Source organism: Boleophthalmus pectinirostris, unplaced genomic scaffold (assembly GCF_026225935.1).
Source record: "Boleophthalmus pectinirostris isolate CB_2022bp ecotype Guang Dong unplaced genomic scaffold, ASM2622593v1 HiC_scaffold_4, whole genome shotgun sequence".
NCBI classification, from domain to species: Eukaryota; Metazoa; Chordata; class Actinopteri; order Gobiiformes; family Gobiidae; genus Boleophthalmus; species Boleophthalmus pectinirostris.
In genome coordinates this window covers 42,778,216-42,805,215 of record NW_026571353.1, presented here as the reverse complement: position 1 = coordinate 42,805,215, position 27,000 = coordinate 42,778,216, and the positions used below count along the sequence as shown (strand labels likewise).

The 27,000-nt window shown below is 47.2% G+C and overlaps 3 protein-coding genes across 5 annotated transcripts; all 3 read right to left on the bottom strand.

Annotated features, from left to right (window-relative positions):
- Positions 1-5,869: 5,869 nt before the first annotated feature.
- On the bottom strand, positions 5,870-17,258 carry ppm1f (protein phosphatase, Mg2+/Mn2+ dependent, 1F). The gene is made up of 8 exons (XM_020933925.2): positions 17,102-17,258; positions 15,414-15,589; positions 10,213-10,331; positions 7,825-8,021; positions 7,473-7,661; positions 7,199-7,342; positions 6,781-6,874; positions 5,870-6,712 (listed from the first exon to the last, which is right to left on the bottom strand). Exons 2-8 carry the CDS (start codon positions 15,578-15,580, stop codon positions 6,288-6,290), a joined length of 1,335 nt encoding a protein of 444 aa, XP_020789584.1. The 5' UTR covers positions 15,581-15,589; positions 17,102-17,258; the 3' UTR covers positions 5,870-6,287.
- Positions 17,259-17,869: 611 nt separating this feature from the next.
- LOC129411258 (DNA topoisomerase 3-beta-1-like) lies at positions 17,870-26,954 on the bottom strand. 2 transcript variants are annotated; one of them, XM_055161531.1, is made up of 4 exons: positions 26,706-26,954; positions 26,444-26,642; positions 19,602-19,789; positions 17,870-18,304 (listed from the first exon to the last, which is right to left on the bottom strand). In XM_055161531.1, exons 2-4 carry the CDS (start codon positions 26,451-26,453, stop codon positions 18,029-18,031), a joined length of 474 nt encoding a protein of 157 aa, XP_055017506.1. In that variant the 5' UTR covers positions 26,454-26,642; positions 26,706-26,954; the 3' UTR covers positions 17,870-18,028. The 2 variants fall into 2 exon arrangements, with proteins under 2 accessions (XP_055017506.1, XP_055017505.1); XM_055161530.1 differs by lacking the exons at positions 26,444-26,642; positions 26,706-26,954 and adding an exon at positions 25,968-26,003.
- On the bottom strand, positions 21,414-25,953 carry LOC129411257 (filaggrin-2-like). 2 transcript variants are annotated; one of them, XM_055161529.1, is made up of 5 exons: positions 24,212-25,953; positions 23,417-24,119; positions 22,878-23,365; positions 22,565-22,824; positions 21,414-22,142 (listed from the first exon to the last, which is right to left on the bottom strand). In XM_055161529.1, exons 1-2 carry the CDS (start codon positions 24,702-24,704, stop codon positions 23,683-23,685), a joined length of 930 nt encoding a protein of 309 aa, XP_055017504.1. In that variant the 5' UTR covers positions 24,705-25,953; the 3' UTR covers positions 21,414-22,142; positions 22,565-22,824; positions 22,878-23,365; positions 23,417-23,682. The 2 variants fall into 2 exon arrangements, with proteins under 2 accessions (XP_055017504.1, XP_055017503.1); XM_055161528.1 differs by lacking the exon at positions 21,414-22,142 and having other exon boundaries at positions 22,822-23,273; positions 23,952-24,119.
- Positions 26,955-27,000: the final 46 nt, after the last annotated feature.

The following is a 27,000-nucleotide window of genomic DNA, read 5'->3' as shown; positions in this document are numbered from 1 at the left end:
CATTTTCCCGGTGATTACGATGTACTTTTCCATCTGTATTAATATTAGATGGAAACCATGGCAACAGAGAGGTGGTCTGCTCTTGTGGAAGCTTTCACATGTTGAACGTTTAATGTTGTTTTTTTATAATTAACAAAACTAGTCGATCTCACCTGGGACAGAAGGGGAGGGGCTTAGATCAGAGAGATCAGGAGTCTAACCCACAACCTCCTGGTGAGAGGGAGGAGACAGGACAACCGCCCGACATCAGAGCGTTTGTGAAAGCAGCGGCTGAAACGTCCCCAACACATTTGCACGACTTCATTGTTTTTGCTGATTCAAGGAAAGTTACTCAGAAAATACTCAGGTAAAGGGGCGGGGCCTCACTGCTCAGGTAAAGGGGCGGGGCCTCACTGCTCAGGTAAATGGGCGGGGCCTCACTGCTCAGGTAAAGGGGCGGGGCCTCACTGCTCAGGTAAAGGGGCGGGTAAAGTCTGACCTGTTCATTTTCAGAAAAGTCCTGGTGTTTGACACAAAGAAATACAAATTGAATTCACACATAATAATAATAACCCAGTTTTGTTTTGTATGTGAACTAGAAGTGCACAGTCTGATCTTTGAACACTGAAGAGTCTCAAAGTGAGTGGTTTTACTGTAGACAGGAAACAGGTGACACAAAGGTCTGCACACAGATCCCGCTTCAGTCTTTGCGATCGGGGATTTAAAGTCTCGTAAGATTCTCCTCGTGTCTGTGGCGTTCGCTTTCTGTCGCACGTTTAAAAATGGTTCCAAATCCTGTAGTGTGTGTCGGCCGTAACTGCTGCTGCGAGCCTCATCGTTCTGCTCTTAAAATGTTCGTATTAATCCGCTCTACGTGATCCCGGGTTTTTCATTTTGCTGTTTTGTCTGTAAATCGATTCCTAAAATGCAGCTCTGAATTCTCCCCTGTAACCGCCGGCGTCGATGAGCTTCATTTGACTGGAGCCTAGCGATTTCTTTACAATCTGTGGACGTCTAAAGAGGAAAAGGACTCCGGATTTCAGCATTTTCAGTTTGTATTTTGGATTTAGATGTGAGTCATTTATCATTGAAAGACAAACAGACTGTGAGTAAAACACAGTGATAATAATAAAAATGAAATGTGAAGTTTTTGAGGCGCCTATGTTCTATTTTTGTCATAATTACAGGAGGGATTCGGTCCTGTTTTACATTAGTCCTGGTCTTGGTTCAGTCCATATTTTAGTCCTGGTTCAGTTCTGGTTCAGTCCTGGTACAGTCCTGGTTTAGTCACATCAGGACTTGTCACTTTTTAGTGCTCTCCTTGTCTCCATCCCTCTTTATCCCTCTTCTCTTCCTCTGTCTTCATCTCTATGTAGCGGGAGGGCATCTGACACACACATACACACACACACACACACACCCCTAACCCTAACGTCACATATTTGACAGTTCTTCAGATAAACTAGAAACAACAGAACAAGTTGAACAAACTCTCCGTTTCCCTCCAAATCACTAAATCACTTCAGTTCTTCATCCTCGTGTCACTTCTGAACAACTCGACCTCGACCTCCGGAGGGAAACGGAGCCACACAAACTCTTCTGCGTCGTTGTCCTCAGACTCAGCATCAGTTCGTTAGGGGTGTGCAAAAATATCAATATATCGTATGGTTTAATGTGATGATACAGTATCGATATCGTGGGCTGCTGTATCGATATATCACCCAGAGTAGTTTTTGGTTTGTTTTACTAAATTATTATGATACAGCTCTACGTTTTTGTTGTTTCGATTCTCTCAGAGTTTCAGGAGAGTCCGACTTTGTGTGTGATTTAGTTTTTTTCAATAACTAGATTTAGAAATGATGAAATGTTGATATATTTTAAAATATTTTGAAAAGTTGATTTATTTTGTAGTCACAAATATAAAACATGTTGTAATAGCGGCGCATCTGAATAGAGACGGCGCTTTTTGTCACAAAGATATTTTACAGAACATTATTCAGCATTATTCATTCACTCTACACCTGCTGATGGAAACTACTGTTGTAGCCACAGCTGCCCTGGGGCAGACTGACAGAAGCACGGCTGCCATGTCCATCGGCGCCATCGGTCCCTCTGAACACCACCATCAAACTCATCTAGACACGAAGAGAAACACAAACTCCACACAGAAAGACCCGGGTGACCCGGGGATCCAACCCACAACCTTCTTGCTGTGAGGCATGAGTGCTAAACAAAAATACAGTAAATAGAGACATGTCATAATACCGGACGGATGTCGTAATACCGGCAGGTCTAAACCAGGACTAAACAAGGTCTAACCCAGGTTTAAACCAGGTCTGAAAACCCGATCTAAACCTGATCTCACCCTGGTCTAACCCAGGTCTGAGCTGGGGTTTCATCTAGTTTGTCCCGTCTTCCTCCTCCTTCGTCTCCTCTTCCTCTCCTCTCGCGCTCTCGTCTTCGTCTTCTTCTTCGTCGTCGTGGAGTTCGTATTTGTCCTTCAGTCGTGTGAGAAGTTGGTTTCTCCTCTGCTCCTCTGCTAACGTCTTCGTGGAGCTCTCCAGCTCGGCGTGGGCTTTCTGCAGCTCCTCACACATCTGCTGGATTTGCTCTTGCAGACGTGTTTTCTCCTGTTTGATCTTTTCATGTTCATCACAGAGAATCTCCATCTCCTCCGACAGTTCTGTGTTCCTCTGTCGTTGTCTCTCTGTCTCTCTACACTCCTCCGATAACCTGTTCTCCACACATTTCAGATCTTCGGACATGCGCTTCTTATAAGATTTAAAAACAAAATTTGAGGAACCGACTCCTGTCCTCAACGTTTCGAGCTCCTCCTTCAAATTCACCTTCTCTGGGTTGAGCTCGGTGACAGTTTTGAGGAGCTCTGAATGGGAGTCTTTCAGCTGAGCATGTTGTTGACGTTCCTCCTTCAGATCTCGTAGGTGTGGGCAGACTTCACCTTCTGCTTCATCACACCTCATCTGAAGTTTCTCCAGCGACTCCTGCTGCAAGCAGATCCTCTTGGTCTGTTCTTCGAAGTGTAAGTGGATGACGCGCGAAAACGTTCGGTTCATCTCCTGTAGCTTCTGGTTCTTAACCGAGGACTTTTTCGATCCTTTCGCACAGATCTTTGTTCTGATTTTCTAAGTTTTGGATCGTCTCGTTTTGTAGCTGGTTCATATTTTTTAAGTTTTGGATCGTCTCGCGCCGTTGCTGGTTCTGATTTTCTAAGTTTTGGATCGTCTGGTTTTGTTGCTGGTTCAGATTTTTTAAATTTTGGATCATCTCGCGCCGTTGCTGGTTCTGATTTTCTAAGTTTTGGATCGTCTTGTTTTGTAGCTGGTTCATATTTTTTAAGTTTTGGTTCCTCTCGTTTTTTTGCTGGTTCTGATTTTCTAAGTTTTGGATCGTCTGGTTTTGTTGCTGGTTCTGATTTTCTAAGTTTTGGATCGTCTCGTGTTGTTCCTGGTTCTGAGTTTCTAAGTTTTGGATCGTCTCGTTTTGTTCCTGGTTCTGATTTTCTAAGTTTTGGATCGTCTCATCTTGTTCCTGGTTCTGATTTTCTAAGTTTTGGATCCTCTCGTTTTGTTCCTGGTTCTGATTTTCTAAGTTTTGGATCCTCTCGTTTTGTTCCTGGTTCTGATTTTCTAACATTTCGATCGTCTCATCTTGTTCCTGGTTCAGATTTTCTAACATTTCGATCATCTCATCTTGTTCCTGGTTCTGATTTTCTAAGTTTTGGATCGTCTCGTTTTGTTCCTGGTTCTGATTGTTTAAGTTTTGGATCGTCTCGTGCAGTTTGTTGTTATGATTTAATGAGTTGTGGATCGTCTCGTTTTGTTGCTGGTTCTTATTTTCTAAGTTTTGGATCGTCTCGTTTTGTTGCTGGTTCTGATTTTCTAAGTTTCGGTTCCTCTCGTTTTGTTGCTGGTTCTGAGTTTCTAAGTTTCGGTTCCTCTCGTTTTGTTCCTGGTTCTGATTTTCTAAGCTTCGGATCCTCTCGTTTTGTTGCTGGTTCTGATTTTCTAAGTTTTGGATCGTCTCGTTTTGTTCCTGGTTCTGATTGTTTAAGTTTTGGATCGTCTCGTGCAGTTTGTTGTTATGATTTAATGAGTTGTGGATCGTCTCGTTTTGTTGCTGGTTCTTATTTTCTAAGTTTTGGATCGTCTCGTTTTGTTGCTGGTTCTGATTTTCTAAGTTTCGGTTCCTCTCGTTTTGTTGCTGGTTCTGAGTTTTCTAAGTTTCTGTTCCTCTCGTTTTGTTGTTGGTTCTGATTTTCTAAGTTTTGGATCGTCTCGTTTTGTTCCTGGTTCTGATTTTTTAAGTTTCGGATCCTCTCGTGCAGTTCCTGGTTCTCAGCCTCTAAGATTTGGCGCTTGACCTTAGGTCGAGAGTTTCTAAAAAAACACCAGGGCATTTTTCTGTTTAAATATGCAGTAAAGAGAGAGAAAAGCTCTAGTGTAAACGTGCAGTAGTAGCTCTAGTAGCAGTACACGCAGTACACGCAGTAGTCGTAGTACACGCAGTAGAAGTGGCAGTATTCTGTGTCTGTAGTGTTTGTTTCGTGTTATACTTATAATCTTCTTCAAAACAGGAAGTTGCTTTGTGCTTTGTGCTTGTCCTTTACTGATGATGTCATAAAGCAGAGCGCTGCTTTGAAGTAGCAGTAGTAAAAGTATTAGTAAAAGTATTCTGTCACTTTAGTGTTTATTTCACTGTGTCACTCAAAGTTTACTTTAAAGCAGCGTCGTGCTTCTCTGATGATGTCATCAAGCAGAGTTCTATCACCATGGAGATCCAGGGCGGCATTAGAACATCACGTTGCTACGGCGACAGCTTCTCAGGCTCCAAAACTATTTTAGATTCTAGAATGTGATGATGTCATCGTCCCAGAGGGGAGGAGCTAAATCATTTTCCCGGTGATTACGATGTACTTTTCCATCTGTATTAATATTAGATGGAAACCATGGCAACAGAGAGGTGGTCTGCTCTTGTGGAAGCTTTCACATGTTGAACGTTTAATGTTGTTTTTTTATAATTAACAAAACTAGTCGATCTCACCTGGGACAGAAGGGGAGGGGCTTAGATCAGAGAGATCAGGAGTCTAACCCACAACCTCCTGGTGAGAGGGAGGAGACAGGACAACCGCCCGACATCAGAGCGTTTGTGAAAGCAGCGGCTGAAACGTCCCCAACACATTTGCACGACTTCATTGTTTTTGCTGATTCAAGGAAAGTTACTCAGAAAATACTCAGGTAAAGGGGCGGGGCCTCACTGCTCAGGTAAAGGGGCGGGGCCTCACTGCTCAGGTAAAGGGGCGGGTAAAGTCTGACCTGTTCATTTTCAGAAAAGTCCTGGTGTTTGACACAAAGAAATACAAATTGAATTCACACAATAATAATAATAACCCAGTTTTGTTTTGTATGTGAACTAGAAGTGCACAGTCTGATCTTTGAACACTGAAGAGTCTCAAAGTGAGTGGTTTTACTGTAGACAGGAAACAGGTGACACAAAGGTCTGCACACAGATCCCGCTTCAGTCTTTACGATCGTTCTTTACGCTCGTTCTTAACAATCGTTCTTTATGTTCGTTCTTAACGCTCGTTCTTAAAGTTCGTTCTTAACATTCGTTCTTTACGCTCGTTTTTTACGTTCGTTCTTTACACTCATTCTTAACAATCGTTCTGTATGTTCATTCTTTACGCTCGTTCTTAACAATTGTTCTTTACGTTTGTTCTTTACGCTTGTTCTTTAGTCCCGGTTCAGACCTGGTTAGATCTTGGTTTAGTCCTGGTTTAGTCCTGGTTTGGTCCTGGTTTAGTCTGCGTGTTCTCTCTGTGTCTGAGACTGTTTAAAAAATTATTTTAGGAAAATGAAAAATTCAAACACACTTTTTATTATTAGTATTTTTTATTTAAATCAGCAGGTTAGACAAATACAAGTACAAGTACAAGTACACAACGACAGGACTGTAACCAAACTGAATACTGCAGAAACAAAGCACCAGATAGACAGTACTGCAGTATTCAGAGCAGAACTGCATTTAGAGACTTTGAGACGTGTAACAGTTTTTTTTATATTTTCAGGTTAAATAAAAAAATGAAATATTGAGCTTCTGTATAAAAAGTGAAGTATAAATATGTGAAAATACTGACGACGACGAATACTTTAGTTTGAAACAAAAACCCGACGACAACGATGACAGCAGCAGCAGCAGCAGCAGCGCATCCTGGGAACTGCAGTCCTCAGATCTGCCGAAGGGCGGGGCTAGAGTGTGTCAGGGGGCGGGGTCAGACCTGAGGGGCGGGGTTAGAGTGGGTTAAGGGGCGTGGTCACGGGGAGGGGGGCGTGGTCTCGTAGGATGTCCCGCGGCGAGCGCAGGAACAGCAGGAGGACGGTGATGTTGTCGCTGGAGCCCGAGTCTTTGGCCCGAGACACGAGAAACTGAGCGGCTCTGACAGCGGCCTCCTCCGGGTCCGAGTGCGGGTCCGAGTGCGGGTCCGGTCCCGTCTCCGGTCCCGTCTCCGGTCCCGTCTCCGGTCCCGTCTCCGGTCCCGTCTCTGCCTGGGGCCCCGGGCTCCTGAGGGCCTCCAGCACCAGGCCGGGCACCTCGGCGGGTTTGACGACGTCGAAGAATCCGTCACAGGCCAAGAGCAGGAAGTCCTCGTCCCCCCGGAGCTCCACCGACCTGCAGTCCGCCTCCGACGACACGTACGGGCGCTGGTCAAAGTCCCCTGGGGTCACACGGGGGTCAGAGTTCACACACGCACAGAAGTGTCTTGCTCAGAGGCACGGGACTTACCGAAGGCCCTGGACACGGCGTACGTCCCGTTCACTCGCCAACATCCCATAAATGTCACACAGCCGCCCAAGTCCTCGATCCTCCTCCTCTCATCCTGAAACCAGAACCAGAACCAGGACTCAACCAGGACCAGACCAGAACCAGGACTACTCCAGGTCTAGTATGAGTCTAATCCAGGTCTCACCTCTCGGTCGGGTTTGTGAGTCGGGTCTGCGGGTCGGGTTTGTGAGTCGGGTCTGCGGGTCGGGTCTCTGGGTCGGGTTTGTGAGTCGGGTCTGCGGGTCGGGTCTGCGGGTCTCACCTCTCGGTCGGGTTTGTGAGTCGGGTCTGCGGGTCGGGTTTGTGAGTCGGGTCTGCGGGTCAGGTCTCTGGGTCGGGTTTGTGAGTCGGGTCTGCGGGTCGGGTCTGCGGGTCTCACCTCTCGGTCGGGTTTGTGCGGGTCCATGATTTCCTCTTCGGTGCCGTTGCGGACGAGCAGAGCCTGAGAGTCGCCGAGCCAGGCCACCAGGAGGCGCTGTCCCTGCACCAGCGCCGCTACAGCCGTAGAACCACCACGAACCCGCTGACACAAGAAGAAGAAGAGAGGGTGGGGTCAAAGGGGGACAGGTGTGGGCGGGGGCAGGTGACAGGTGTGGGCGGGGACAGGTGACAGGTGTGGGCGGGGACAGGTGAGGGCGGGGACAGGTGCTCACCTCTCGTTGCGCCCTCTGCTGGAGCAGGCGGTCGGTCTCGTTAAAGGCTCGTTTGAAGGCGCTCTCGGGGTCAGAGGTCAGGTCCGTCTGGCGGCTCAGAGCCACGTGGAGATGAACCGCAGCGAAGGAGGCGGAGTCAACGCCGCCGTGTCCGTCAAACACCGCCAGGTACGAACGCGGGACGCCGTCCTGACGCCGCGAACGCACAGAAAAGAGAGAAGAAGAAAACGACAGATCAACACAAACAGCTGTCACTATTTACATGATACTTCAGTACTTGGAGTAGTACGAGTAGTACTTGTAGTAGTACTTGTAGTAGTGCTTGTAGTAGTGCTTGTAGTACTCGTAGTACCTGGAGTCCGAAGAGTTGGCTGAAGTGAGGGATGACCACGTGTTTGTCCTCCATCTTGCGGCGGGAGTTTCTGATGGCGTGAGCCGACACCAGGGGGCGGGGCACCGCGGGCAGAGCGGGAACATCGCCACGCCAACGGAGGGCGGAGCTTATGAGAGCGTTCACCAACAGACGCTGAAGCCCCGCCCACTCCAACACTGACGGACACATGAGAGAGAGAGAGTTAAAGTCAGGTCCTCTGACAGCGACAGGTGCTGCTCCTGTCAATCCTTTGGTCCAGAAGCTCCTTTTGTTTGCTTTTATTCATTTTTTGTTCATTTGTATTTGTTTTTTTGTTCGTTTTTATTTGTTTTTTGTTCATTTTTATTTGTTTTTTTGTTTGTTTATATTCGTTTTTTTGTTCATTTTAATTCGTTTTTTTGTTCGTTTTTATTAGTTTTTTGTTCATTTTTATTCGTTTTTGTGTTTTTTTGTTTTTGTTATTTTTATTTCGTTTTTTTGTTCGTTTTTATTCGTTTTTTTGTTCATTTTTTTTCGTTTTTTCATTTTTATTCGTTTTTTGTTCGTTTTTATTCGTTTTTTGTTCGTTTTTATTCGTTTTTTGTTCGTTTTTATTCATTTTTTGTTCGTTTTTATTCGTTTTTGTGTTCGTTTTTATTCGTTTTTGTGTTCGTTTTTATTCGTTTTTGTGTTCGTTTTTTGTACATTTTTATTCGTTTTTGTGTTCGTTTTTATTCGTTTTTGTACATTTTTATTCGTTTTTTTGTTCGTTTTTATTCGTTTTTTGTACATTTTTATTTGTTTTTTGTTCGCTTTTATTCGTTTTTTGTTCGTTTTAATTTGTTTTTTGTTCATTTTTATTCGTTTTTGTGTTCATTTTTTGTTCATTTTTATTTGATTTTGTTCATTTTTATTCGTTTTTTGTTCGTTTTTTGTTCATTTTTATTTGATTTTGTTCATTTTTATTCATTTTTGTGTTCGTTTTTATTCGTTTTTTGTTCGTTTTATTTGTTTTTTGTTTTTTTATTTGTTTTTTTGTTTGCTTTTTTTTGTTCATTTTTATTCATTTTTTTGTTCATTTTGATTCGTTTTTTTGTTCTTTTTTATTCATTTTTTGTTCGTTTTAATTCGTTTTTGTTCATTTTTATTCGTTTTTTGTTCATTTTTATTCGTTTTTTTGTTCGCTTTTATTCGTTTTTTGTTTGCTTTTTTTCGATTTTTGTTCGTTTTAATTCGTTTATTGTTCATTTTTATTTGTTTTTTTGTTCGTTTTTATTCGGTTTTTGTTCATTTTTATTCATTTTTTTGTTCATTTTTATTCGTTTTTTTGTTCGCTTTTATTCGGTTTTTGTTCATTTTTATTAGTTTTTTTGTTCATTTTTATTAGTTTTTTTGTTCGTTTTTATTCATTTTTTTGTTCGTTTTAATTCGTTATTTGTTCGTTTTTATTCATTTTTGTGTTTTTTATTCGTTTTTTTGTTCGTTTTATTCGTTTTTTGTTCATTTTTATTTGTTTTTATTTGTTTTTTGTTCATTTTTATTTGTTTTTTGTTCGTTTTAATTCGTTTTTTGTTCGTTTTTATTCGTTTTTGTGTTCGTTTTAATTCTTTTTTGTTTGTTTTTGTTCATTTTTATTTGTTTTTTGTTCGTTTTAATTCGTTTTTTGTTCGTTTTTATTCGTTTTTGTGTTCGTTTTAATTCTTTTTTTGTTTGTTTTTATTTGTTTTTATTCGTTTTGTTTTTGTTGGTGTAAAAGTTTCAGTCGGGCTCAGATCTGCTCTGAACCAAACGGACTCAGACAAAATAATCTGGTCTCGGTCCAAACTCAGGTCCCTCAGGTCCAGACCAGCTGCTCCAGATGCATCATGGGAGGGAGAGTCGTGATGTCACTTCCTGTTTGTGGTGAATGAAAAAGACGAGGGACGAAGCTCGACTCAGACCTGCACCTGATACTGCAGATACTGAAGGTCCACCAGGTCCACCAGGTCCACCTGTGTGTGCGCCGGGTCAGCTCCACAGGTAAAGTGTGTGACAGGGGCCCCTGTCGGCGTCTGGAGGTTTGTGAGTCTTGTCGGCTCAGAGACTTAGGTTTGAAAAACTGGGACAGGGACCGACCTGCCCGTACACAGACAGGAGCGCACCTGACACACAGGGGGAGACTGTCGAACTCACAGACAGGTGCATCACTGTCGAACTCACAGACAGGTGCATCACTGTCGAACTCACAGACAGGTGCGTCACTGTCAGACTCACAGACAGGTGCGTCACTGTCAGACTCACAGACAGGTGCGCCCCTGTCAGACTCACAGACAGGTGCGTCACTGTCAGACTCACAGACAGGCGCGCCCCTGTCAGACTCACAGACAGGTGCGTCACTGTCAGACTCACAGACAGGTGCGCCCCCGTCCTCCGGGGGTTGTGGCAGGTGCAGGGGCGACAGGTGGTTCTGCAGAAGCTCCGACGTCGCCGAGTGACACAGAAGAGACGCCACGAGGGGCGGAGCCTCTCTGAAACAAACAAACAAACAAATAAACAAATAAATAAATAAAACCTGAGAACAGAACAGAGAGAAACAGACGACAGAAGAAAAGAGAAAGAAAAAAGACGAGGAGGAAACGCGGAGCGAAAACACGACTCGAGAAAACAATGAGAGGAAGAGCAGACAGGAGCAGACAGGAGCAGACAGGAGCAGACAGGGGCAGACAGGGGCAGACAGGGGCAGACAGGGGCAGACAGGAGCAGACAGGAGCAGACAGGAGCAGACAGGGGCAGACAGGGGCAGACAGGAGCAGACAGGAGCAGACAGGAGCAGACAGGGGCAGACAGGGGCAGACAGGGCAGACAGGGGCAGACAGGAGCAGACAGAGGAGCAGACAGGGGCAGACAGGGGCAGATAGGGGCAGACAGGGGCAGACAGAGCAGACAGGAGCAGACAGGGGCAGACAGGGGCAGACAGGGGCAGACAGGGGCAGACAGGGGCAGACAGGGGCAGACAGGGGCAGACAGGAGCAGACAGGGGCAGACAGGAGCAGACAGGGGCAGACAGGGGCAGACAGTGTTTGTGCAAGAACTGAGCTGCAGGAATGACAAGAATGTTCCAACATAAAGACCAAAACAAGACCTGGTTTAGTCCTGGTTTAGTTCTGGTCTAGTCCTGGTCTAGTCCTGGTCTAGTCCTGGTTTAGTCCTGGTCTAGTCCTGGTCTAGTCCTGGTCTAGTCCTGGTTAGTCCTGGTTTAGTCCTGGTTTAGTCCAGGTTTAGACCTGGTTTAGACCTGGTTTAGTCCTGGTTTAGTCCTGGTTTAGACCTGGTTTAGACCTGGTTTATTCCTGGTTCAGTCCTGGTCTAGTCCTGGTCCTGGTTTGGTCCTGGTTTAGACCTAGTTTAGACCTGGTTTAGACCTGGTTTAGACCTGTTATAGACCTGGCTTAGACCTGGTTTAATCCTGGTTTAGTCCTGGTTTAGTCCTGGTTTAGTCCTGGTTTAGTCCTGGTTTAGTCCTGGTTTAGTCCTGGTCTAGTCCTGGTCTAGTCCTGGTCTAGTCCTGGTCTAGTCCTGGTTTAGTCCTGGTTTAGTCCAGGTTTAGACCTGGTTTAGACCTGGTTTAGTCCTGGTTTAGACCTGTTATAGACCTGGTTCAGTCCTGGTTCAGTCCTGGTCTAGTCCTGGTCCTGGTTTGGTCCTGGTTTAGACCTAGTTTAGACCTGGTTTAGACCTGGTTTAGACCTGTTATAGACCTGGTCTAGTCCTGGTCTTGTCCTGGTTTGGTCCTGGTTTAGTCCTGGTTTAGTCCTGATTTAGACCTGGTTTAGTCCTGGTTTAGTCCTGGTTTAGACCTGGTCTAGTCCTGGTCTAGTCCTGGTCTAGTCCTGGTCCTGGTTTAGACCTGGTTTAGACCTGGTTTTGTCCTGGTTTAGTCCTGGTTTAGTCCTGGTTTAGTCCTGGTTTAGTCCTGGTCTAGTCCCGGTTTAGTCCTGGTTTAGTCCTGGTTTAGTCCTGGTTTAGTCCTGGTCTAGTCCCGGTTTAGACCCGGTTTAGTCCTGGTCCTGGTTTAGTCCTGGTTTAGACCCGGTTTAGTTCCGGTTTAGTCCCGGTTTAGTCCCGGTTTAGTCCTGGTTTAGTCCTGGTTTCATCCTGGTCCTGGTTTAGTCCTGGTTTAGACCCGGTTTAGTTCAGGTTTAGTCCCGGTTTAGTCCCGGTTTAGTCCCGGTTTAGTCCCGGTTTAGTCCTGGTCCTGGTTTAGTCCTGGTTTAGACCTGTTATAGACCTGGTTTAGACCTGGTTTAGTCCTGGTCCTGGTTTAGTCCCGGTTTAGTCCCGGTTTAGTCCCGGTTTAGTCCCGGTTTAGTCCGGTTTTAGTCCCGGTTTAGTCCCGGTCCTGGTTAGTCCTGGTTTAGTCCTTTTAGACCTGGTTTAGACCCGGTTCAGTCCCGGTTCAGACCCGGTTCAGTCCCGGTTCAGTCCCGGTTCAGTCCCGGTTTCAGACCCGGTTTAGTCCCGGTTCAGTCCCGGTTTAGAGTCCCGGTTCAGTCCCGGTTTAGTCCCGGTTTAGACCTGGTCTTAGTCCTGGTCTAGTCCTGGTCCTGGTTTAGTCCTGGTTTAGTCCTGGTTTAGACCTGGTCCTGGTTTAGTCCTGGTTTAGACCCGGTTTAGTTCCGGTTTAGTCCCGGTTTAGTCCTGGTCCTGGTTTAGTCCTGGTTTAGACCTGTTATAGACCTGGTTTAGACCTGGTTTGGTCCTGGTCCTGGTTTAGTCCTGGTTTAGACCTCTTATAGACCTGGTTTAGTCCTGGTTTAGTCCCGGTTTAGTCCTGGTTTAGACCCGGTTTAGTCCCGGTTCAGTCCCGGTTTAGTCCCCGGTTTAGACCCGTTTAGTCCCGGTTTAGTCCGGTTTAGACCCGGTTTAGTCCCGGTTTAGACCCGGTTTAGACCCGGTTTTAGACCTGGGTTAGTCCCGGTTCAGTCCCGGTTCAGTCCCGGTTTAGATCCGGTTTAGACCCGGTTTAGTCCCGGTTTAGTCCTGGTTTAGACCCGGTTTAGTCCCGGTTTAGACCCGGTTTAGTCCTGGTTTAGTCCTGGTTTAGACCTGGTTTAGTCCTGGTTTAGTCCTGGTTTAGACCTGGTTTAGTCCTGGTTTAGTCCTGGTTCAGTCCCGGTTTAGACCCGGTTTAGTCCCGGTTTAGACCCGGTTTAGTCCTGGTTTAGACCTGGTTTAGACCTGGTTTAGTCCTGGTTTAGTCCTGGTTTAGACCCGGTTTAGTCCCGGTTTAGACCCGGTTTAGTCCTGGTTTAGACCCGGTTTAGTCCCGGTTTAGACCTGGTTTAGTCCCGGTCTAGTCCTGGTTTAGTCCTGGTCCTGGTTTAGTCCTGGTTTAGTCCTGGTCCTGGTTTAGTCCCGGTATAGTCCCGGTTTAGACCTGGTTTAGTCCTGGTCTAGTCCTGGTCCTGGTTTAGTCCCGGTATAGTCCCGGTTTAGTCCTGGTCTAGTCCTGGTCCTGGTCCTAGTCCTGGTTTAGTCCTGGTTTAGTCCTGGTTTAGACCTGGTTTAGACCTGGTTTAGTCCTGGTTTAGTCCTGGTCCTGGTTTAGTCCTGGTTTAGACCCGGTTTAGTCCCGGTTTAGTCCCGGTTTAGTCCCGGTTTAGTCCCAGTTTAGTCCCAGTTTAGTCCCGGTTTAGTCCTGTTATAGACCTGGTTTAGTCCTGGTTTAGTCCTGGTCCTGGTTTAGTCCTGGTTTAGACCTCTTATAGACCTGGTTTAGTCCCGGTTTAGTCCCGGTTTAGTCCCGGTTCAGTCCCGGTTCAGTCCCGGTTTAGTCCCGGTTTAGTCCCGTTCAGTCCCGGTTTAGTCCTGGTCCTGGTTTAGTAGACCTGGTTTAGACCTGGTTTAGTCCTGGTTTAGTCCCGGTTTAGTCCCGGTTTAGTCCCGGTTTAGTCCCGGTTTAGTCCCGGTTTAGTCCTGGTTTAGTCCTGGTCCTGGTTTAGTCCTGGTTTAGACCCGGTTTAGTCCCGGTTTAGTCCCAGTTTAGTCCCGGTTTAGTCCTGGTTTAGTCCTGGTTTCATCCTGGTCCTGGTTTAGTCCTGGTTTAGACCCGGTTTAGTTCAGGTTTAGTCCCGGTTTAGTCCCAGTTTAGTCCCGGTTTAGTCCCGGTTTAGTCCCGGTTTAGTCCTGGTCCTGGTTTAGTCCTGGTTTAGACCTGTTATAGACCTGGTTTAGACCTGGTTTAGTCCTGGTCCTGGTTTAGACCTGGTTTAGTCCCGGTTTAGTCCCGGTTTAGTCCCAGTTTAGTCCCAGTCCTGGTTTAGTCCTGGTTTAGACCTCTTATAGACCTGGTTTAGACCCGGTTTAGTCCCGGTTTAGTCCCGGTTCAGTCCCGGTTCAGTCCCGGTTTAGTCCCGGTTTAAGTCCCGGTTTAGTCCGTCCTGGTTTAGTCCTGGTTTAGTCCTGGTTTAGTCCTGGTTTAGTCCTGGTTTAGTCCTGGGTTTAAGTCCTGGTTTAGACCCGGTTTAGTCCGGTTTAGTCCCGGTTTAGTCCCGGTTTAGTCCTGGTTTAGACCTGTTATAGACCTGGTTTAGACCTGGTTTAGTCCTGGTCCTGGTTTAGACCTGGTTTAGTCCCGGTTTAGTCCCGGTTTAGTCCCGGTTTAGTCCTCCCTGGTTTAGACCTGGTTTAGTCCCGGTTTAGTCCCGGTTTAGTCCCGGTTTAGTCCCGGTTTAGACCCGGTTTAGGTCCCGGTTCAGTCCCGGTTCAGTCCCGGTTTAGTCCCGGTTTAGTCCCGGTTTAGACCCGGTTTAGACCCGGTCCCGGTTAGTCCCGGTTAGTCCCGGTTTAGTCCCGGTTTAGACCCGTTAGTCCCGGTTCAGTCCCGGTCCGGTTTAGACCCGGTTTAGTCCCGGGTTTAGTCCCCGGTTTAGACCCGGTTTAGTCCTGGTTTAGACCCGGTTTAGACCGGTTTAGTCCTGGTTTAGTCCTGGTTTAGTCCCGGTTCAGTCCCGGTTTAGACCGGTTTAGTCCGGTTTAGTCCTGGTTTAGACCCGGTTCAGTCCTGGTTTAGACCCGGTTTAGTCCCGGTTTAGTCCCGGTTTAGACCCGGTTTAGACCCGGTTCAGTCCCGGTTCAGTCCCGGTTCAGATCCGGTTTAGACCCGGTTTAGTCCCGGTTTAGACCCGGTTTAGTCCGGTTTAGTCCCGGTTTAGACCCGGTTTAGTCCCGGTTTAGTCCTGGTTTAGACCTGGTTTAGTCCTGGTTTAGTCCGGTTTAGTCCCGGTTCAGTCCCGGTTTAGACCCGGTTTAGTCCCGGTTTAGTCCCGGTTTAGACCCGGTTTAGTCCCGGTTTAGTCCCGGTTTAGACCTGGTTTAGACCTGGTTTAGTCCTGGTTTAGTCCCGGTTCAGTCCCGGTTTAGACCCGGTTTAGTCCGGTTTAGTCCTGGTTTAGTCCCGGTTTAGACCTGGTTTAGACCCGGTTTAGTCCTGGTTTAGACCGGTTTAGTCCCGGTTTAGTCCCGGTTTAGACCCGGTTTAGTCCTGGTTTAGACCCGGTTTAGTCCCGGTTTAGACCCGGTTTAGTCCTGGTTTAGTCCCGGTCCCTCACCTGTCGGTCAGGAGTCTGAGTCCCAGGTCCAGACTTTCTCCGTGGACTTCTTCAGGTGAGATGTTTCTGCTCGTGGAGGTGAGGGGCAGGGGAGTGTCTTGCTCAAGGGCTGCAGGAAATTCATCTGTGAACCTGGAGATGAAACGACGAACCTCCAGGTCCTCCATGACCTGAAACTGAACCAGGACTAGACCAGGACTAGACCAGGACTAGACCAGAACTAGACCAGGACTAGACCAGGACTAGACCAGACTAGACCAGGACTAGACCAGAAGACCAGACTAGACCAGGACTAGACCAGAACTAGACCAGGACTAGACCAGACCAGACTAGACCAGACTAGACCAGAACCAGACTAGACCAGGACTAAGACCAGGACTAAACCAGGACTAAACCAGGACCAGGACTAGACCAGGACTAGACCAGGACTAAACTAGACTAGACTAGACCAGGACTAGACCAGACCAGGACTAAACCAGGACCAGGACTACCCAGGACTAGACCAGGACTAGACCCAGGACTAAACCGGGTCTAAACCAGGTCTAAACCAGTAACCAGGACTAAACCAGGACTAAACCAAAACCAGGACTAAACCAGGACTAAACAGGACAGGTCTAAACCAGGACTAAACCAGGTCTAAACCAGGTCTAAACCAGGACTAGACCAGGACTAGACCAGGACTAGACCAGGACTAGACCAGGTCTAAACAGACTAGGACTAAACCAGGACTAAACCAGGACTAAACCAGACTAGAACCAGGACTAGACCAGGACTAACCAGGACTAAACCAGGACTAAACCAGGTCTAAACAGGACTAAAGGTCTAGGACTAAACCAGGTCTAAACCAGGACTAAACCAGGACCCTAGACCAGGACTAAAGGACTAAACAGGACTAAACAGGTCTAAACCAGGTCTAAACCAGGTAAACCAGACTAAACCAGGTCTAAACCAGGACTAAACCAGGACTAAACCAGGACTAAACCAGGACCAGGACTAAACCAGGACTAAACCAGGTCTAAAACAGGACTAAATTAGGTCTAAACCAGGTCTAAACCAGGACTAAACCAGGTCTAAACCAGGACTAGACCAGGACTAGACCAGGACTAGACCAGGTCTATAACAGGACTAAACCAGGACTAAACCAGGACTAAACCAAGACTAAACCAGACTAAACCAAGACTAAACCAGGACCAGGACTAGACCAGGACTAAACCAGGTCTAAAACAGGACTAAATTAGGTCTAAACCAGGACTAAACCAGGTCTAAACCAGGACTAACCAGGACTAACCAGGACTAAACCAGGACTAAAAGGACTAGACCAGGACTAAACCAGGTCTAAACCAGCTAAACCAGGACTAAACCAGGTCTAAACCAGGTCTAAACCAGGTCTAAACCAGGTCTAAACCAGGTCTAAACCAGGACTAACCAGGACTAAACCAGGTCTAAACCAGGACTAGACCAGGACTAAACCAGGACTAAACCAGGACTAAACCAGGTCTAAACCAGGACTAGACCAGGACTAAACCAGGTCTAAACCAGGACTAGACCAGGACTAAACCAGGTCTAAACCAGGACTAAACCAGGACTAAACTCGAGTCTGTTTTGTTCTTGTTCGTTTCCGGTTCGGTTCGAGTTTGAAACAGAAAAACTTCACATTTCTAAATAAATCTGGAGTAAAAGTTCCGAACCTGCGGCTCCACGGCTCCGGGTCTGCGGCTCCGGGTCTGCGGCTCCGGGTCTTTAGACTTTAGAAACACTCAAGTCCTGAAATGTTCCAGAGCAGAGACGGAGGCGCGCGCTCCGCTTCCGCCGCTCCCTGAGCGCGGGCACGAGCCGCGAGAGCGCGCCCCCTGGAGACCCGGAGGACCCGGATGTCCCGCTGTCCTCTGACTATATAGGGACAGATAATACTCCCTACAACTGTACAACTCACTTATGTAACAGATAATACTCCCTACAAATGTACAACTCACTTATGTAACAGATAATACTCCCTACAACTGTACGATCGTTGTTTTCCTTTTGTATAAATCTGAGATTTTATATTTTATTTTTCTTGTACATTTATATTTTTATAATTATATTTTATTTCACACGAGTTCATTTTTTTGCTGCTGATTTTGATTTTATTATTTTTATTTTATTTGTTTTTAATTTATTTTGTGTTTGTGATTCAAAACATTTCCCTGTGAACAATAAAGTTTAAGTCTAAAATACTCAGAGTACTGCAGTATTCAGATACTTTGAGTACTTTTGAATACTGCAGTATTCAGATACTTTGAGTACTTTTGAGTACTGCAGTATTCAGATACTTTGAGTACTTTTGAGTACTGCAGTATTCAGATACTTTGAGTACTTTTGAGTACTTTTGAGTACTTTTGAGTACTGCAGTATTCAGATACTTTGAGTACTTTTGAGTACTGCAGTATTCAGACGGTGAAATAGACATGAAGCTGTTTTTATTTCCAGGTCACGTCTTTATTTTAAACACAACACAAAGTAAAAGTATCTGAAGTATTCAGATACTGCAGTATTCTGACCCTGGATCAGAGTACCGCAGTACCCGCAGTAGTATTTGCAGTATTTGCAGTATTTGCAGTGAGCGGAAGAGTTTGTCAGACGAAATACGCCGCCAGCGCCGCCATCTTGTCCTTGGGTTTCTTGGGTCCGGCTCGTCGTCCTCGTCCTCGTCCTCGTCCTCGTCCTCGTCCCCCGCGGTGCATCGGGTGTTTGAGGGCGGCGTGTTTCAGCTCCACCAGGTCCTCGAACATCGGGTCACAGAAGACGCAGCCGGACCTGTGAGTGTCCCCCCCAGGCAGAGGACAGCGGGACTTATTAAAGTCCACGTCCACCAGGGACGCGTCACATGACTCGCACGACTCCGACGACACCTGAGACACGCCCACGGGTGAGACACGCCCACGGGTGAGACACGCCCACGGGGACAGACAGGTGAGAGACAGGTGAGACAGGAGAGACAGGTGAGAGACAGGAGTAAATCAGGACTACATCAGGTCTACGTCGGGTCTACATCAGGTCTACATCGGGACTACATCGGGACTACATCGGGACTACATCGGGACTACATCGGGACTACATCAGGACTACGTCGGGTCTACATCAGGTCTACATCAGGACTACATCAGGACTACATCAGGACTACGTCGGGTCTACGTCGGGTCTACATCAGGTCTACATCAGGACTACGTCGGGTCTACGTCGGGTCTACGTCGGGACTACATCGGGACTACATCAGGACTACATCAGGACTACATCAGGACTACATCAGGACTACGTCGGGTCTACGTCGGGACTACGTCGGGACTACATCAGGTCTACATCAGGACTACATCAGGACTACATCAGGTCTACATCAGGTCTACATCAGGTCTACATCAGGTCTACATCAGGACTACGTCGGGACTACGTCGGGTCTACGTCGGGACTACGTCGGGACTACATCAGGTCTACATCAGGACTACATCAGGACTACATCAGGTCTACATCAGGACTACATCGGGACTACGTCGGGTCTACGTCGGGACTACGTCGGGACTACATCGGGACTACATCGGGACTACATCAGGACTACATCAGGACTACGTCGGGTCTACATCAGGTCTACATCAGGACTACATCAGGACTACATCAGGACTACATCAGGACTACGTCGGGTCTACGTCGGGTCTACATCAGGTCTACATCAGGACTACGTCGGGTCTACGTCGGGACTACGTCGGGACTACGTCGGGACTACATCGGGTCTACGTCGGGTCTACGTCGGGTCTACGTCGGGTCTACATCAGGTCTACGTCAGGACTACGTCGGGTCTACGTCGGGACTACGTCGGGACTACATCGGGTCTACGTCGGGTCTACGTCGGGTCTACGTCGGGACTACGTCGGGACTACGTCGGGACTACGTCGGGACTACATCAGGACTACGTCGGGACTACATCAGGACTACATCAGGTCTACATCAGGACTACATCAGGTCTACATCAGGACTACGTCGGGACTACATCGGGTCTACATCAGGACTACATCAGGTCTACATCAGGACTACATCAGGTCTACATCAGGTCTACGTCAGGACTACGTCGGGTCTACGTCGGGTCTACGTCGGGTCTACGTCGGGTCTACATCAGGACTACTTCAGGTCTACGTCGGGTCCGTCCCGGGTCCGTACCTGGACTTTGTGGGCGTGTTCGAAGAAGTGAACCACCACGTTACATTTGTTACACGACATCCTCCACTTGGGACCCGACGTCTGGTCCAGAACCAGAACCCCAGACTCACACTCCACACACTGACCGATGCCCAGAGACGCCAGGGAGTGAACGCACGAAGGGTGTGTGCACTCGTTACACCCTAGACCTGCGCACACACACAGATACACACAGGGAGTGAACGCACGAAGGGTGTGTGCACTCGTTACACCCTAGACCTGCGCACACACACAGATACACACAGGGAGTGAACGCACGAAGGGTGTGTGCACTCGTTACACCCTAGACCTGCGCACACACACAGATACACACAGGGAGTGAACGCACGAAGGGTGTGTGCACTCGTTACACCCTAGACCTGCACACACACACACACACACACACACACACACTGACCGATGCCCAGAGACGTGTGTGACAGGGTGTGTCAGTGTGTGTATAGTACGTTTCTTCATGTCTCTGAAGGGTGTGTGTGACAGGTGTGTGTGACGGGTGTGTGTGTGACAGGTGTGTGTGAGACAGGTGTGTGTGAGACAGGTGTGTGTGTATAGTACCTTTCTTCATGTCTCTGAAGGGTGTGTGTGTCAGGTGTGTGTGACGGGTGTGTGTGTCAGGGGTGTGTGTGTCAGGGGTGTGTGTATAGTACCTTTCTTCATGTCTCTGAAGGGTGTGTGTGACAGGTGTGTGTGACAGGTGTGTGTGTACAGTACCTTTCTTCATGTCTCTGAAGGGTGTGTGTGACAGGTGTGTGTGACAGGTGTGTGTGTATAGTACCTTTCTTCATGTCTCTGAAGGGTGTGTGTGACAGGTGTGTGTGACAGGTGTGTGTGAGACAGGTGTGTGTGTGACAGGTGAGTGTGTATAGTACCTTTCTTCATGTCTCTGAAGGGTGTGTGTGACAGGTGAGTGTGTACAGTACCTTTCTTCATGTCTCTGAAGGGTGTGTGTGACAGGTGAGTGTGTGTCAGGTGAGTGTGTACAGTACCTTTCTTCATGTCTCTGAAGGGTGTGTGTGACAGGTGTGTGTGTATAGTACCTTACTTCATGTCTCTGAATGGTGTGTGTGTCAGGTGAGTGTGTATAGTACCTTTCTTCATGTCTCTGAAGGGTGTGTGTGTCAGGTGTGTGTGACAGGTGTAAGTGACAGGTGTGTGTGTGACAGGTGAGTGTGTATAGTACCTTTCTTCATGTCTCTGAAGGGTGTGTGTGACAGGTGAGTGTGTGAGAGGTGTGTGTGTGACAGGTGAGTGTGTATAGTACCTTTCTTCATGTCTCTGAATGGTGTGTGTGACAGCTGTATGTGTGACAGGTGAGTGTGTGACAGGTGAGTGTGTATAGTACCTTTCTTCATGTCTTTGAAAAGTGTGTGTGTCAGGTGTGTGTGACAGGTGTAAGTGACAGGTGTGTGTGTGACAGGTTAGTGTGTATAGTACCTTTCTTCATGTCTCTGAATGGTGTGTGTGACAGCAGTATGTGTGACAGGTGAGTGTGTGACAGGTGTGTATAGTACCTTTCTTCATGTCTCTGAAGGGTGTGCGTGTCAGGTGAGTGTGTATAGTACCTTTCTTCATGTCTCTGAAGGGTGTGTGTGACAGGTGAGTGTGTGTCAGGTGAGTGTGTATAGTACCTTTCTTCATGTCTCTGAAGGGTGTGTGTGTCAGGTGAGTGTGTATAGTACCTTTCTTCATGTCTCTGAAGGGTGTGTGTGACAGGTGTGTGTGTGACAGGTGAGTGAGTGTGTGAGGTGAGTGTGTGACAGGTGAGTGTGTATAGTACCTTTCTTCATGTCTCTGAAGGGTGTATGTGACAGGCATGTGTGTGACAGGTGAGTGTGTATAGTACCTTTCTTCATGTCTCTGAAGGGTGTGTGTGTCAGGTGAGTGTGTATAGTACCTTTCTTCATGTCTCTGAAGGGTGTGTGTGACAGGTGTGTGTGTGACAGGTGTGTGTGTGACAGGTGAGTGTGTATAGTACCTTTCTTCATGTCTCTGAAGGGTGTGTGTGACAGGTGTGTGTGTGACAGGTGAGTGTGTATAGTACCTTTCTTCATGTCTCTGAAGGGTGTGTGTGACAGGTGAGTGTGTGTCAGGTGAGTGTGTATAGTACCTTTCTTCATGTCTCTGAAGGGTGTGTGTGTGTCAGGTGAGTGTGTATAGTACCTTACTTCATGTCTCTGAAGGGTGTGTGTGTCAGGCGTGTGTGACAGGTGTAAGTGGCAGGTGTGTGTGTGACAGGTGAGTGTGTATAGTACCTTTCTTCATGTCTCTGAAGGGTGTGTGTGACAGGTGTGTGTGTGACAGGTGAGTGTGTATAGTACCTTTCTTCATGTCTCTGAAGGGTGTGTGTGACAGCTGTGTGTGTGTGACAGGTGAGTGTGTATAGTACCTTTGTTCATGTCTCTGAAGGGTGTGTGTGACAGCTGTGTGTGTGACAGGTGAGTGTGTATAGTACCTTTCTTCATGTCCTGAAGGGTGTGTGTGTCAGGTGAGTGTGTATAGTACCTTTCTTCATGTCTCTGAAGGGTGTGTGTGACAGGTGTGTGTGTGACAGGTGAGTGTGTGACAGGTGAGTGTGTATAGTACCTTTCTTCATGTCTCTGAAGGGTGTATGTGACAGGCATGTGTGTGACAGGTGAGTGTGTATAGTACCTTTCTTCATGTCTTTGAAAAGTGTGTGTGTCAGGTGTGTGTGACAGGTGTAAGTGACAGGTGTGTGTGTGACAGGTGAGTGTGTATAGTACCTTTCTTCATGTCTTTGAATTGTGTGTGTGACAGGTGAGTGTGTATAGTACCTTTCTTCATGTCTCTGAAGGGTGTGTGTGACAGGTGAGTGTGTGTCAGGTGAGTGTGTATAGTACCTTTCTTCATGTCTCTGAAGGGTGTGTGTGACAGGTGTGTGTGTGACAGGTGAGTGTGTATAGTACCTTTCTTCATGTCTCTGAAGGGTGTGTGTGTCAGGTGAGTGTGTATAGTACCTTTCTTCATGTCTCTGAAGGGTGTGTGTGACAGCTGTGTGTGTGACAGGTGAGTGTGTATAGTACCTTTGTTCATGTCTCTGAAGGGTGTGTGTGTCAGGTGAGTGTGTATAGTACCTTTCTTCATGTCTTTGAAAAGTGTGTGTGTCAGGTGTGTGTGACAGGTGTAAGTGACAGGTGTGTGTGTGACAGGTGAGTGTGTATAGTACCTTTCTTCATGTCTCTGAAGGGTGTGTGTGTGTCAGGTGAGTGTGTATAGTACCTTTCTTCATGTCTCTGAAGGGTGTGTGTGTCAGGTGAGTGTGTATAGTACCTTTCTTCATGTCTCTGAAGGGTGTGTGTGACAGGTGAGTGTGTGACAGGTGAGTGTGTATAGTACCTTTCTTCATGTCTCTGAAGGGTGTGTGTGACAGGTGAGTGTGTGTCAGGTGAGTGTGTATAGTACCTTTCTTCATGTCTCTGAAGGGTGTGTGTGACAGGTGTGTGTGTGACAGGTGTGTGTGTGACAGGTGAGTGTGTATAGTACCTTTCTTCATGTCTCTGAAGGGTGTGTGTGAAAGGTGTGTGTGTGACAGGTGAGTGTGTATAGTACCTTTCTTCATGTCTCTGAAGGGTGTATGTGACAGGCATGTGTGTGACAGGTGAGTGTGTATAGTACCTTTCTTCATGTCTTTGAAAAGTGTGTGTGTCAGGTGTGTGTGACAGGTGTAAGTGACAGGTGTGTGTGTGACAGGTGAGTGTGTATAGTACCTTTCTTCATGTCTTTGAATTGTGTGTGTGACAGGTGAGTGTGTATAGTACCTTTCTTCATGTCTCTGAAGGGTGTGTGTGACAGGTGAGTGTGTGTCAGGTGAGTGTGTATAGTACCTTTCTTCATGTCTCTGAAGGGTGTGCGTGTCAGGTGAGTGTGTATAGTACCTTTCTTCATGTCTCTGAAGGGTGTGTGTGTCAGGTGTGTGTGACAGGTGTAAGTGACAGGTGTGTGTGTGACAGGTGAGTGTGTATAGTACCTTTCTTCATGTCCCTGAAGGGTGTGCGTGTCAGGTGAGTGTGTATAGTACCTTTCTTCATGTCTCTGAAGGGTGTGTGTGTGACAGGTGAGTGTGTATGGTACCTTTCTTCATGTCTTTGAAAAGTGTGTGTGTCAGGTGTGTGTGACAGGTGTAAGTGACAGGTGTGTGTGTGACAGGTGAGTGTGTATAGTACCTTTCTTCATGTCTCTGAAGGGTGTGTGTGACAGGTGAGTGTGTGTCAGGTGAGTGTGTATAGTACCTTTCTTCATGTCCCTGAAGGGTGTGTGTGACAGGTGTGTGTGTGACAGGTGTGTGTATAGTACCTTTCTTCATGTCTCTGAAGGGTGTGTGTGTCAGGTGAGTGTGTATAGTACCTTTCTTCATGTCTCTGAAGGGTGTGTGTGACAGCTGTGTGTGTGACAGGTGAGTGTGTATAGTACCTTTGTTCATGTCTCTGAAGGGTGTGTGTGTCAGGTGAGTGTGTATAGTACCTTTCTTCATGTCTTTGAAAAGTGTGTGTGTCAGGTGTGTGTGACAGGTGTAAGTGACAGGTGTGTGTGTGACAGGTGAGTGTGTATAGTACCTTTCTTCATGTCTCTGAAGGGTGTGTGTGTCAGGTGAGTGTGTATAGTACCTTTCTTCATGTCTCTGAAGGGTGTGTGTGTCAGGTGAGTGTGTATAGTACCTTTCTTCATGTCTCTGAAGGGTGTGTGTGACAGGCGTGTGTGTGACAGGTGAGTGTGTATAGTACCTTTCTTCATGTCTCTGAAGGGTGTGTGTGACAGGTGAGTGTGTGTCAGGTGAGTGTGTATAGTACCTTTCTTCATGTCTCTGAAGGGTGTGTGTGACAGGTGTGTGTGTGACAGGTGTGTGTGTGACAGGTGAGTGTGTATAGTACCTTTCTTCATGTCTTTGAATTGTGTGTGTGACAGGTGAGTGTGTATAGTACCTTTCTTCATGTCTCTGAAGGGTGTGTGTGACAGGTGAGTGTGTGTCAGGTGAGTGTGTATAGTACCTTTCTTCATGTCTCTGAAGGGTGTGCGTGTCAGGTGAGTGTGTATAGTACCTTTCTTCATGTCTCTGAAGGGTGTGTGTGTCAGGTGTGTGTGACAGGTGTAAGTGACAGGTGTGTGTGTGACAGGTGAGTGTGTATAGTACCTTTCTTCATGTCCCTGAAGGGTGTGCGTGTCAGGTGAGTGTGTATAGTACCTTTCTTCATGTCTCTGAAGGGTGTGTGTGACAGGTGTGTGTGTGACAGGTGAGTGTGTATAGTACCTTTCTTCATGTCTTTGAAAAGTGTGTGTGTCAGGTGTGTGTGACAGGTGTAAGTGACAGGTGTGTGTGTGACAGGTGAGTGTGTATAGTACCTTTCTTCATGTCTTTGAATGGTGTGTGTGACAGGTGAGTGTGTATAGTACCTTTCTTCATGTCTCTGAAGGGTGTGTGTGACAGGTGAGTGTGTGTCAGGTGAGTGTGTATAGTACCTTTCTTCATGTCTCTGAAGGGTGTGTGTGACAGGTGTGTGTGTGACAGGTGTGTGTATAGTACCTTTCTTCATGTCTCTGAAGGGTGTGTGTGTCAGGTGAGTGTGTATAGTACCTTTCTTCATGTCTCTGAAGGGTGTGTGTGACAGCTGTGTGTGTGACAGGTGAGTGTGTATAGTACCTTTCTTCATGTCTTTGAAAAGTGTGTGTGTCAGGTGTGTGTGACAGGTGTAAGTGACAGGTGTGTGTGTGACAGGTGAGTGTGTATAGTACCTTTCTTCATGTCTCTGAAGGGTGTGTGTGTCAGGTGAGTGTGTATAGTACCTTTCTTCATGTCTCTGAAGGGTGTGTGTGACAGGCGTGTGTGTGACAGGTGAGTGTGTATAGTACCTTTCTTCATGTCTCTGAAGGGTGTGTGTGACAGATGAGTGTGTGTCAGATGAGTGTGTATAGTACCTTTCTTCATGTCTCTGAAGGGTGTGTGTGACAGGTGTGTGTGTGACAGGTGAGTGTGTATAGTACCTTTCTTCATGTCTCTGAAGGGTGTGTGTGACAGGTGAGTGTGTATAGTACCATTGTTCATGTCTCTGAAGGGTGTGTGTGTGACAGGTGAGTGTGTGTCAGGTGAGTGTGTATAGTACCTTTCTTCATGTCTCTGAAGGGTGTGTGTGTCAGGTGAGTGTGTATAGTACCATTGTTCATGTCTCTGAAGGGTGTGTGTGTGACAGGTGAGTGTGTGCCAGGTGAGTGTGTATAGTACCTTTCTTCATGTCTCTGAAAAGTGTGTGTGTCAGGTGTGTGTGACAGGTGTAAGTGACAGGTGTGTGTGACAGGTGTGTGTGTGAGACATGTGACCTTTCTTCATGTCTCTGAAGGGCGTGTGTGACAGCTGTGTGTGTGACAGGTGAGTGTGTATAGTACCTTTCTTCATGTCTCTGAAGTGTGTGTGTGACAGCTGTGTGTGTGACAGGTGTGTGTGTGACAGGTGAGTGTGTATAGTACCTTTCTTCATGTCTCTGAAGGGTGTGTGTGTCAGGTGAGTGTGTATAGTACCTTTCTTCATGTCTCTGAAAAGTGTGTGTGTCAGGTGTGTGTGACAGGTGTAAGTGACAGGTGTGTGTGACAGGTGTGTGTGTGACAGGTGTGTGTGTGACAGGTGAGTGTGCATAGTACCTTTCTTCATGTCTCTGAAGGGTGTGTGTGTGACAGGTGAGTGTGTATAGTACCTTTCTTCATGTCTCTGAAGGGTGTGTGTGACAGGTGAGTGTGTATAGTACCTTTTCTTCATGTCTCTGAAGGGTGTGTGTGTGACAGGTGAGTGTGTATAGTACCTTTCTTCATGTCTCTGAAGGGGGGGTTACTGAAGCAGTATGGACACACAGAGTAACACTTCCCCCGAGCTCCAGACGTCCACAAAACCAACTCAAAGTCGTCCAGAGGACACCTGCACACACAGACAGGTGACACGTGCACACACACACAGACACCTGCACACACAGACAGGTGACACCTGCACACACACACAGACACCTGCACACACACACAGACACCTGCACACACAGACAGGTGACACCTGCACACACACACAGACACCTGCACACACAGACAGGTGACACCTGCACACACACACAGACACCTGCACACACAGACAGGTGACACCTGCACACACACACAGACACCTGCACACACAGACAGGTGACACCTGCACACACACACAGACACCTGCACACACAGACAGGTGACACCTGCACACACACACAGACACCTGCACACACAGACAGGTGACACGTGCACACACACACAGACACCTGCACACACAGACAGGTGACACGTGCACACACACACAGACACCTGCAAACACAGACAGGTGACACCTGCACACACACAC